The 12,823-nt window shown below is 36.6% G+C and overlaps 1 protein-coding gene across 2 annotated transcripts in view; it reads left to right on the forward strand.

Annotated features, from left to right (window-relative positions):
- Positions 1–348: 348 nt before the first annotated feature.
- The window catches only part of HERC2 (HECT and RLD domain containing E3 ubiquitin protein ligase 2), a 99,986-nt gene continuing 87,511 nt past the window's right edge, over positions 349–12,823 (forward strand). For both annotated transcript variants that reach the window (XM_005422698.2, XM_031058383.1), the window contains exons 1-2: positions 349–481; positions 10,780–10,894. In XM_005422698.2, the coding sequence (XP_005422755.1) occupies positions 410–481; positions 10,780–10,894 (187 nt within the window). In that variant the 5' untranslated portion in view covers positions 349–409. The remainder of the gene's footprint in view (positions 482–10,779; positions 10,895–12,823) is intronic.

Raw genomic sequence — 12,823 nt, forward strand, 5'->3', positions numbered from 1 at the left:
GCCTGCGGCTTGCGTAATCTGCGATCAATTATTTATTTCATGCACCACTTACGGGGCTGAGGGGCAGCGTTGAGGCCTTTGGTGTGGCTCAGTGCAGCAGAAGGGAGGCTTCCTTCCCACGGGTGTGATAGGGAGGGGATGTGCAGGCTTTTTTCTAGGTTCAGATAGTATTCCTAATGCGTGTTCCTCTCCCCGTGCAAATTCAGGGGACGTGAACGAGCCAGGTCCTTCTTCATGATACATTTTTAAAGATCAAGTGGAAGCCATCCTAGTCTGAACAAAAATAACCTTGTGTGGTTTGCTTCATGTGCTAGATTGTCCTTTTAAATTTTTTTTTTCTTTCTCTCTGCTCATTCTGTAGCAGGTTGGGCTGTTCAGCCAGCCTGGAGAGAAGGCTGAAGAAGGAAACATGTCTTCTGATTCTTTTTGTCTGTCTGCTCAAGCAAGGTTTGACTCCAAATGGTTGAAGACAGACTTGCAGGTAAGGACTTTGGTCATATTGCATTATGACCTTTCAGGTGCTTTTCAAGGATGCTTTTAGTCCAAAAAGCTGACAAGTAGAAGATTGCAGCTCTTGAGATAGTGTATAGGTTTTCCCAGGTATGCTGATTTATAAGTGGCTTTGAAGAAACACCAAGTTATTTTGATCTGCAAATACATCTGCATTTTCAGTCCAGTCCCTTCTGCTTTGAAGCAAGCTGGGCTACATATGTGTGTTATCTTTGCTGAGTGTCACAGCTCCTAGGAGAGTATGTGGCATTTCTGCTAGAACTATAAATTCTTATTTAGGCTGTTGCTAAATGTCTTGCCTGCATATGAGCTGGCAGTTTTAATGCACAGGAGAACTGAAGCGAAAGGCGATGGAAATGTAATTTATATTTTGAAGAATTCAAATTAGATTTTGCTGTAGTTGTTTGCATTATGGATAGAGGGTTCCTTTAAATTTTGTCCTTTTTGAGTTTTTTGTCAAAGGTACAAGGTTGAAATGGAAGTGGTCTTCATTGAAATATACCAGTATTTGGTGGAAGCTTTCTTTTATCTTAGTAGATTTCTTCATTTAGCAAAGTTGTGTGATATGGGGAGGAGGAGGATATTAACGTGTTTTCTCAATTCAGGTTTTGTGAAAAAGTGGAAAATATAGAGAAATAGAGTAGTTTGGGTCAGTTATGTTTGTTGTAGATGAAATGAATAACTAGATTAAGTTATTGTCTCTTCACCTTCCTTTACCCAGATGTTGCATATAGATCTCTTACTTTGAATAACCTTTCCAAACCTTTCAACTAAATAACCTTTCAACTCAAAACTGCAAAATTCTTTTTGGGATGGGCCAACCAGTGTTATTCTTTTGTTACTGCTAATGATAGTGCTCCTGAAAAACTCTTAAAAATTCCATCTTTGTGACTTTTCCCAGATTACCTGCTGATAGTCTTCATGCTTGAGTTGTTCTTATGGTTAGACAAGGATTTTTCCTCATGCAATTGTGATTTGAAAGCAGCCTTTCTCCAGTATTTTACATCAAACAAGATAAATTGGAATCAGAAGTGACAGATATAGCCTAAGAGGTTCCATTATTTAGTAGGTCTTGAATGTAAATGCTATGAAATGACAGGGCTTGCTCTTGATTTGGTTAGATTAATTTTATTTTCATCTTTCGATCCTACCAAAGTAAAAGTTTCAGTCTAAACTCAGATGTTTTCTCTAAAGTAGTAAATAAAGATGCTGTACAACATTTTCGAGGTAAGCATATTAAGAAATAGGGAAATATTTTTTTGTTTCCAGAAGGGTGGCTTTTAGATTACAAATGTATTGTATATAATGATTGTTGAATACAGGGAAATTTATCTGAAAAAGTGGCAACCTTTGTTTGTAACACCTGCTGATTATGCATTGCCTTTTTTTTCTTCTCTATTATATGGGGTGAAAAATGTGACTGTTCATGTGATTTATCAGATTTTTTCTTTTTTGTAGTGCCTTTTTTTCTACATCCCTTTTTTTTTCCTGTATATTTAAACTTTTTATAGGAGGTTTCAGTTGTCATCCAAAGTTTTATGGGTTATTTTCAGTTGTGTGTATAAATGCCATGATATTATTTGTGATTTATGAGACTGTAGCTTAGCTGATGTGTTACAAGACTTCCTTTTAATAATAAAAATCTTCATTTGCAGCATATTTCTATGAATAAATGCTCTTAGTGACACAAGTTCTTTATGTGCAATAACAAGTTAAAGTCATAATTGCCAGAGTACTCTTTTTTTTTTCTTCCAATCAAACTGTAGTCAGAATAATGAGAATAATAAAATAAGAGAACAGTAATGATTTGTCATCTGCTAGATGCAAATATCACTTCTCTGGAATCTGAAGACAAGCCAGGCCCCTGGGTATAATATAATTTTCTTATTAGGTTACCTGTTTTTGGTATTACACAGGTCCTCATCACAGAACTCTTAATTGGATGTGTGTGTTCAGTATTTTGAAAAACTGAGCACGTGAATCTTGAGTAGCATCTTTTAATGTATTAAATGACAGATGCCTTCTGTAAAGGAGAGGGGTTTTGGGCTCTGGAGAATTTTTCTACTACCTGAATGATTACTTTAGCTGCTTGTTGGCTAGCATGACCTAGCTGCATGTGGTTATTTTTTTAATAGGTATAAATCCCGTGTCTTAATCCTTTAAGTTCTATGTGTACTGAATATGTAGATTTCTTAATGTGCTTGTTTTTACTGGCTCAGCTGTAGAAGAGCCCTATTGGTGCTCAAGAGACTGTCAGCAGGGATTGAAAAGGTAAACACAGTACTATGAGAGGTTTGAAGAGGACACACTAAATTTATGTGAAAGGGTTAAGATGACTACAAATTGTTTGGAATTGGACCCTGGAAATCTTTACTTGGTAGTTACATTTTTAACTTCTCAGTGTACAGCAGTCCAAAAATGAGTAGGTGACAGTCCTTGTAGAAACAGAATTATTTTGGGGAATTACCTTAGGAGACTTAGAGAGACTGATTAGTTTTTAAAGTAAATTCTGCTGCTACAAAATTTGGGGTGTATAGCTGAGATTGGAAGTAAAATGGTTTCATTTGGTAATCTAGTATCTCCAAAGTACTTTTTTTTTTTTTTTACTTTTTTCCTTTGTCACTGTTGCCAGAGTTTATTTTTTAGACTTGATAACTGGCAGTTATTGCAGGTTAAGCCAATGAAATCTCTCTAAAAATTATTGTATTCTTTTTTGTATTAGCTCAAGAACATGTTGCATGAATAGTGTAATACACAATATTCTAGTACTATTTGCATTAATAAGTATTATGTTGTGGTATTAATACAATAAGAAAAGAGTGACATGTGGATTGTAGCATGGCTTGTGTTTAATCACCTGTGTGCATCACTGGTGCAGCTGGTGTCCGGGCCAAATTTAAATGTTCTTACTCACTTTTGGGATGTTACTGCTGTGAGACAAAGGCAGTATGGTATAGCATGTTATTACTGCTCTTAAGTGAATATCAAAGGCACAAGTCCTTCTGTAGTAGCAGTGACCTTCTGGCCTGCACAATTACCTGAGGTGATGTGAAGTGTTAATGGAACTGTATCTTCACAATGTTTTTTGCTTACATTAATTTTTCTGAAACTGAACAATACTATTTTAGGAGGCTTAAGTGCTCCACAAAGATCCAAATGCAACCCGTAACTGCTCCATGTCTTTTTTAAAACTTTGTAATTATTTGTATGATTTATGGCTACTAGTGTAATTTTGAAGTGCTCAGAAACATTTCTTTTACTTAAACAAATCTGAATTTCCTGGTGGAGCAAAATAGGATATTCTATCTGTAAAACCAGACTTTTACAGCAGCTGAAATATCAGGGTAGTTCAGCTGAATATGAGAACATCAGTACACAATATGTAGTATGTATCAACAGGATGTGTATAACATGACCATTAATAAAATAGTCCTGTGAAGTTATAAAATAGGTGGATTTTAGTGCAGGCCACTTTTTCATGCATCATTCTTAATAGATTTGCTTGAAAAGTTGGTGTATTATTTCAATTTATAAGTTATTTATTTAGATTAGAATTAATACATTGAAAAGACCTCCCTATTGATGACTATTACTAGTAGAAGCCATCACATTTGTAGCAAACATTGTGTGTCATGGGAGATTGTGCTCCAATGACTATTCCTAAGGTAGACATTCTTTATTATAAAAAGGGAAGATTAAAATTGTTTACTTAAACCTAGGTAGGTACCCAGTTTGTGGAATCAAACTGTGCTTATAATAATTCTGATTAAATAGATGTACTGTACAACTAAATTAGAATCTTATGCAGAGACCTTTAATTAGTGATGGATGAATAACTACAAACTAGAATTGCTGTGAGCTAATGGGATGCATGTGTGTGTTCAAATGGAGTTTAATTAGGCTGCTTATTCTGGATCCTGTGGAGAACTGTTGTGCTTAATAGCAGGAGTTAGAGGGAAAAACTTGCATTTTCCTGTAGTGTTGAGAAAAACTTTAGGCAACAGTCAAGGTGTAGGAGCTGTCTGCAAGAGGAACATCAAGCATTTCCATCAGTTTTCATTGAGTTCATGGTTGGCAGACTATTTCTGTTATTATCTTTTGCCACAGAGATGAAAATAATTTTTTTGAAATTAAATAGCCACCTTTAACAGTTGCATTAGCTTGAAACCTTTTTAGCCTTCCTTTGAAGTTAGATTAATAATTTTTATTTTCTTGAAAATCCTCCCTTCCAGCATTCAGATCAGTGTCTGATCTTTACCTGTGAGAAGATTATGTAAAGAAATGATGTCTTGGCTATTAAAAGCAAGAAGTTGGTGAAAGTTGCCTTCTCTATTTTGTTGTTTCCTGTTAATCTTCTTTGCTTTGGTTTTCTGAACAAAAAAATGAAGGGCTTATTTGGAAGCTATTACAGTAAACTGCAAATGAGGACTCCTTTGTAATTTAAGGAAGTGAACTTTGTGATACCAATTTTTAAAAGTTATTTTAAAACTGTAGTAGTGCTGTCTCTCCTAAATAAGTGATTTCCAGATGGAGGGAAAAACACTCATGTGGTGTGATAGGTTAGAGAAAGTAGATTTAATCCGTAGGTTCAAATATTTGGGTTCAGACAGAGCTATTCTTCAGATGCATAAAGATAGGGAATTGCATATTTTTTCTTTGTGTGTGACTATTAACTGTTAATTTTTCCAGCAAGTGGAAGACCAGCACCCTGCTGTTATGGGGATGTTTCTAGTTTAACTCCAAATCTGTTGAAGTAATGTGGGGCTGCTGAACTTTTTGATTTTGCTCTCTGAGCTCTCGAGTGTTTAGGTGTAGTGATGTTGCACTGTGCTCTGCATAGGTGTGATAAGCAGCTGTGGTCTCAGGGCATGCCTCGTTCTGCAGGGGAGGAAGGAAGCTAGGACAAAATACTAAGACAACAATGAAAAAGGAAACACAAATTGAATGGATTCAAAAAAGCAAAAACAAAAGAGAGACTTAGTAAAGGACTTATTCTTCTTTGATTTTCTTCACTACTACTGGGCTGAAAGTTTTTTTCACTTAAGTATTTTTCTAGTGAGAAGTTTTTCATGTAGTCTTTAAAATACAGCCAGTGGCTAATGCAAAAAAAAGTGAATAGAAGAACAGATTCTCCACTACTCTTGGCAATTCTGAGGTGAAGATTATTTAAGTAGCTTATATTTTAAATCCATATTGATGTTCTGTGGTTATGAAGTCAGTTTCTTAAATTTCCAGTGCAGTTATATAACCAGGAATCCTACCTAAGTCAATCCTTGTCCTTTTGTGTAATTTTATTTTCATGGCTTTGTTTTTCTTGAGATCAAGTTAACTTTTATGAAGGCTTCTATGCTTTTTGCAGGGAAGTTTATGAAACCACCTTGATAACATAATCTTATGTACTACATAGAGTTTGTCTAATTAAAATAGTTGACTTCAAAGCAAAATCAGAGCTGCTGATTACTCTTAAAATAACTTACTGAAAGCAAAATTTTAGCAGTGCTTTGAGAATCCTCAGGAGCTTACCCAGTTATGGTTGCAAGATTTAATTTTCTTGAAATGGAAGGAAATGTTAATGCCAGGGTCTTATTGTCCAAAGCTGATAGGGATGGACAGGAATTTCACTGTCAGCCTGTTGGAGGTTGGTAGCAGCATATGTCAGCAACCAAGCTAGATACCCCTTGGACTTAATCAGATGTTGTACCAGACAGAATAAATTACAGTTCTACTGCAGAGATAAGATTAACTAAAGATTAGAGTGGAGGCAGCCCAGTTTACAGTAGAAGTTCACTTTAAAGTCTCCTTAGGCCCTTGGGTTTTTAGTTTGGGATAAATGAGGAGGGCTGAGCCTTAGGTCTGTGTGGGAAGTGTGGATTTGTTGAGATATATGGGTTTCAAGTGATCAAGACATGGTCTGGGGATGAGAAAGTGTGACAAATGATGGAAGAGGCTTGGGGTTTCTGAAGGTGAGATGCGTAGGAGATGGGGATTGAGAAGAGGTCAGTAGATGTCATGGGAAAGGACAAGGGAGATTTTTAACTTGGGGAATGAGTAGGAGGATTAAGAACATGGGCCAAAGTTGCAAGGCAGTGGATAGTAATGGTAGTATAGAGCTGCTGTTGTCCTGGTCTTTGGAAGGAAGTGTGTAAGTGATGGGGCAAGCAGGGCCTTGGGGGAGATGTACAGAGGGCATGTCTCTGGTACTGTTGTCAGTTGCAAAAGTTCAGTGAAAACTTCTTAATTTATTAATTTACTGAGTTTAAATTCATCCCTTTAAACATTTACAAATGAAATTGCTAAATTATTAGAGGGAAAGATATTCATATGAATCAAGCAATCTAGTGAGAGAGACTTTGGAAAACACAAGTGGCTGCTCTTGTGTTTGGAACTGCAGTATGTCAGAAACAATGAAGACACCAAGTGTGTTTTTCTTGTCTTGCACTATAGCACCAATTGCCTTGTGAAGGTTCTTCAAATAATTTAGTGGAGGAAAGTACCTTTGTTCAGAACAAAAAAAAAAAAAAAGTTTTAGATCTCTAGTTTGAGCACTGAGATGTGTCGATAGACTCGTTATGATTGACTGAATGTGAGAGGTATTGGTGGGAGCAGATGAAGAAAGTCATAAAGTACTGTAGGAAGAAAAAAATGCAGGATTGTGAAGTTAAAGCAGATGCTTTTCCACTACACAGAAGAGTGTTATCTTCAGCTGCAAGTTTCACAGAGTCACAAATGTTTGCGATTGGAAAGGACCTCTGGAAGTTATCTTGTCCAACTCCCCTGTTCAAGCAGGGCCACCTAGAGTCCAGTGCCCAGGTCTGTGTTTGAATGTCTTCTGAATATCTTCAAAACTTGGGAATCTACAACCTCCCTGGGCGCCTTGTGCCAGTGTTTGGTCTCCCTCTCACAAAGAAAATGTTTGCTGTTGGTCAGAGGGAAGCTCCTGTGTTTCAGTTTTCACTCATTCCCTCTGGTCCTGTCCCTGGGTACCACTGAGCAAAGCCTGGATCCATCTTTTTTAGACCTTCCCTTCAGATTTTATACACATATACGTAGATGAGCTTTCCTCCCAAGCTCTTTCTCTCTGCCTTTCCTCATAAAAAGGGAGTTCCAGTCCCTTAATTTTCATGGCTCTTTGCTCGGCTTTCTCCTTTTTGTCCATGTCTCTCACACTGAGCCTACACTGGACCTGTACTGATGCCTGAGGATGTTCCTCCCCAGCTGTAGGACTTTGCACTTCTTCATGAGGTTAGGGTTCATGAGGTTTAGGTTCATGAGGTCAGTCCATTTCTCCAGCTTGTCAAGGGCCCTCTGGATATCAGCACCACCCTCTTTTGTATCAACCACTCCTCCCCATTTCTGTTGGCTAAAAGAAATATTTCTCTTAAGGGAGCTGTAAATTTTCTATTGTGATTATGTAGTTTTGAGACCATGAAAATAAACTTGCTTAAATAATTTATCACCTAAGAACTCAGACTTTTCTTTCACTTTTGGCTAATATATATAGCAAATTCTAGATATCTGCTGAATGTTGAGTAGATTAATAGTCATTTTGTTACAGCCGAATTTAAGTTGCCCTGTTATGACAGATGAATTGGTTGTAAATACTATTTCTTAATTATCTGCTCAGTTGGTTGCTTTGATTATTGCTGTAAAGTCAGTCCAGTGTTTCTTTACTTTCAAACTTGTCTCATTTTTCCCTTCCCCCAACGCAGATACTGTTGACAAAATGTTAACTACAACCTGAGTAGCAGGCAAAATTGTTTATCTGAAGGCTGCTTGTGGTATTTGGAGAGGGAGGTGGAACTCTGTGACCCGTAGTCTTGGTGGTTCCTCTATCTTTTTGCAACATACCAAGAAAAAAATACTTTGATAAGACTGAACCAAACTCAAGGCCAACGAAATTTTGTTTACTTTTTCAGTTTTTAGTTGCATGAAAGAGTTGAGTGAACTTTCTGCTGTGTAAAAGAATTAGAGGTTGAAGTGGAGAAAACAGTTCCTAATTCTGCTTTATATGAATGCTTTCAGATTAATAAGTAAGTTTTCTGAAATAGACCAGTGCTACATTATGAAAAATCTGGCATTCAAAGCCTGAAGACATTTAGATTCTATGGGCTGTGAGAAAGATTTTCCATACCAAGGTGATCTGAGAATGTAAAGTAAAATTTGTGAAAAAGACAGTTTATTAGAAAAAGATCTTTAATTTCTGAAAACTATATTATCTGGCCCATATGGAGGGTTGCCTCACTTACTATTTTTCAAGCTTGTATTTTACCATAGGTTAGCATTTTACAGGTGAAAGGTAACTAAAATCACTGAAACAACTGTTTTGCTTTTTTTACACAGGAAAAAAACTACGAAAAGTAAATTCCCTAGGTGTCCCACTGAAGTATATGACCACATCTAAAGAAGGAAAAAGTGAAAACCATTTATTGTTGAAATATTCATAAATATTAAAAAATTAGTTAATGGTGAATGATTTTTTTCATTGTTGAAATGCAGCTTCAGGTTATTCCAATTTTTTAAAAATGAAGCCAAATGTAAAGCTCTTAGCAAAACACAAGGCAGGTCTTTTGCAAAATCTCCTTGTGCTGTGTAACACTGAAGAACAGGGTTACTGAAGAACCTTTCAGTAAGGCATGGTCAGGGTTTGATTCTGGTGCTGTACAATTGATAAGTCACAGATAAGATGAATAATGTCTAGCTCACACTGCATGATTCTGCCCCTGATCAGGCAGTAGTAAGTGACAGACAAGTACATTGTGTCAACTCATACTTTATGCTGAAAGAAGAATTATAGAAATCATTAATATGTGTTGGAGTGGATTTCTGAATATGAAATTCTCAATATGAAGTCAAGAAATTACTATGGGCATTTAGTGTGTTACAGTGGTGTGAAAGCATGCAACTTGTCTTTTAATTCCTGTTAACTGAGATGAGCTGGATCAGCAAATCTCTGCCCTGCTGATGGATGTGTCTTCTTAAAACCTCTAATCCTTAATCATTACAATGTAATGATTTTATTTTGAGCTATTTTCTAGAGACAAGTGGACTTTTGTGTAGTGGTAAATGTTTTTATGGCAGTTGTTGTAAGCCACATCTTTGGATTACCTCTCAGTTAAAACACTTTGGATTTGAATGCTGGTTACATAACACAAAGATGTTTCTGAATGAGCCTTCAGCAAGTGGTGTATTTTCTTACTTTTAAAAATTTTTTTTGGTGGTGTTGTTTATGATTTTTTTTTTAATGTGGTCCACTGCACCACTGTGGTATGCAGAAAATATTCTGTTTTTCAGTTTTATGTCCTGCCCTCCTCCCTTACGCTCTACAGCTGTGAATTACAGCCTGGTTATTATGGAATTCACTTGGGATGTAGATACCTGTTCTGCAGTGTTTTATAAAGCAAACAACAACATCCATAGAAGAGAAGTTGTCCTGCTCATTAGGATTCTCCAAGGGAGATCCAAATTCCTAAATCATTAGGAGACTTGTGTTGCAGCCAGTGCTTTTGTGAGTGGTTCCAGCTAGCAGAGTCTATATTCTGTTGCCAGTATTTTTGCTCTTGAGCACAGAGTGTATTGGGAGCTGACCTGGGCTCAGGCAGCCCTTTGCTCTTCCTCTGAGTGTTGCTGGATTTAGGCTTGATCCATTCCATAATCTGGCTCTTGGTGGGAGAGGAGGCATTGGAGCAGTTGGAAAGAGGAGGGAGGGTGGTGAGAGATGCTTTGCACAGCAGGACCAGATTGAACCGGCTGAATTCATTTACAAATCTGTGCCTTGATGTCATCATTCTGGTTAAGATGCCCAGCTCTTCAGCTGCTGGTTGGCCAGGGGACTGTGAGCTTCTGTGTCTTGGGATTTTATGCAGCTTGACTTTGTTTGAATAGCTTTTCCTGAAGAGAAAAAGGACTCCCCACACCGTCTCCCTACCCCCCAGCTGGTGTCATCTTGAATGGGTGGATAGTTCTGGGGTGACCAAGTCCATGCCTTTAATGAAAACTTGTCACCAAAAAAAAGTTCGTTTTTCTGGACTTGAGCCTGAAATTTACCATTTTGCTCTTTTAATCTGAAAATAGCATAGCTAGACAGAGATTCTGAAGATTTTTTAAATCCTTGATATACAAACACACACACAAAATCTCATTTCCAGTGAGATGGTACGTGTTTTCTTTCTTCTGGGATGATGTATAAAATCAGATGTGTTTTGAGTGTTAGCTTGAGTCGCCTTGAGAGAAAAATGTGTGTAACTGTATGTCATGTCTTATTTTTAACAGCTTGCTTTTACACGAGATGGATTGTGTGGCTTGTGGAATGAAATGGTAAAAGATGGAGAGATTGTATATCCTGGAACAGAATTAATACAGAGTGGTGAACTACCTCCAAGAAAAGGTATGAATTTTACATTTCTTTTAATTGTTCATTTTTTCCTTTCATTGTGATGTTGAAAATGGACTTCAGATTTCATACTGTCACAAAACTTTTGTTTATCATCACCTGTCTGTACAATTTGCAGGTGTTAGTGTTTTGAATTAAATAAAATTAAAAGTGATTATAAAAAGTATATGAAAGTATATACTTTCTAAAAAGTATATGAAAAGGTAATGTCCAAGCCTCCAAGTGAAGGTTTAAATCTGTTCTAGCCTTGTGAAATTTAACTTTATAACTAGGCATGTTACTATGAGAGAGGCTTGGCATTGTCTTTTTGTTTGGTATGCTTGGTGTGTTTACAGCTGTAGCCTTTGTTTAAAGGAAGTGGACAAGGGATGGGATAAAGCTGATACTGCTATTTCTAATTTTGTTTACAGTCTTCAGCAAGTAACTGAAAGGTCAGCTTAAAAACTGTCCACGATCTGCCTGAGAATGTAGTGTGTGGGGGGTTTTTTCTTTTTTTCTTTTTTCTTTTTTTTTTTTTTAAGTTTTCCTGTGTACTTGAGAGCAGTTACGACACTGCAAATACTGCAAATGGCAGAGTGGTGCTCTTTTGACTCCGTACTGAACAGAAAATTAAACTGGTCAAAAACTAAAATATTTGTTTCCTGATCTGGCTGAAATGGACTCACCAAATGGTCAGATAAGTTTTGTCAGTAATTTGTAAAATTCCCAGATAAATGAGGAGATGGATAGAAATACTGCCTTTGGTAACAGTGAACTGGTTTTTTGGCATCTGTTACTTCCTGAATTGTACTGTGGGATAGACATGATATTTCAAACCAATAATGCTCAATTACTCATGTAGACAATTTTTTCATACCTGTAGTATGCCTCCTTTAAAAATAGAAGGAATGGATGTGTTTTTGACTAGAGGAGGTAATTTTTACAGGAAGTAAGATACAGTAAATAATTTATGAAAGAAGAATGAATTATACATTTACTTATCAAGATTATGAGCTTTGTAGGTTATTAGTGGCTGCATGCTGTAGTAAAAATCAGGTTATGCTCCTAACTTTCAGAGTTAGAAAACTTTTGTCTTCCCTTTGCTGCTGGCCCTTTGGTATATTATTGTTGACACTGGGTGAAAATACAGCTGATCTTATCAGGAAGGCTACTACAAAGCTGCTCTGAAATGAGTGGAGGTAGAGTAATAGTTTGTTCTTTCGTTTGGCTACTTCCATGTGTAGTAACAAAAGGCACATATATGCACATATGTATATATGTGTATATATTTTTTTTTCTTTTGCTTTGCAAATGAAATTGATGAATTGATCTTTTTGTGCTGGATACTTACATGTTGTTTTTAGAGTTGTACCTGTGCTAGACCTTGACAGAAAACTGTTCTTCCAATATCTTTATAGCAAAGTAGCTGCAGAGAATTGAGATTTTTAGTTAATTATGGTGCTGCAGTGCTTTTAGTAATCCTGAGAAAGTTTATAGAAAGATGTCATAGTATAATTGGTTTTAATTTTCAGAGTAATCCTTGAAATATCAGCTAGGAAAATGTAATCTGTCACTTCTGATGCAAAATACAGACAGCAGTATAAAATAAAAATCCAGAAGTGCTAAGTCAATCATCTGTGACTTCATGTTTGTCCACCCTTAGGACACTTCTTCTGAACAATGATGAGAATTTATTTTTTTAATGCGAGATGTAAGTGTGTACACCTCTCAGAAGGTTCAAAAAGTGTTGAAGACTGTAGAAAACATTTATTTAAAAGTACTGAGTTTCTGACACTTCATTGTATAAATAAGGCTTTTATGTTACTCTGAAATGTCCAAGCTCTGATGAGGCTTTTGAAAGGTTTTTCATGTGCATAGTGGGGTGGGGGTGAAAGCAGACTGCCACTTGTTTCCAGTACTGTATTGTGGTGGGTTGACCTTAGC

Source organism: Geospiza fortis, unplaced genomic scaffold (assembly GCF_000277835.1).
Source record: "Geospiza fortis unplaced genomic scaffold, GeoFor_1.0 scaffold366, whole genome shotgun sequence".
NCBI classification, from domain to species: Eukaryota; Metazoa; Chordata; class Aves; order Passeriformes; family Thraupidae; genus Geospiza; species Geospiza fortis.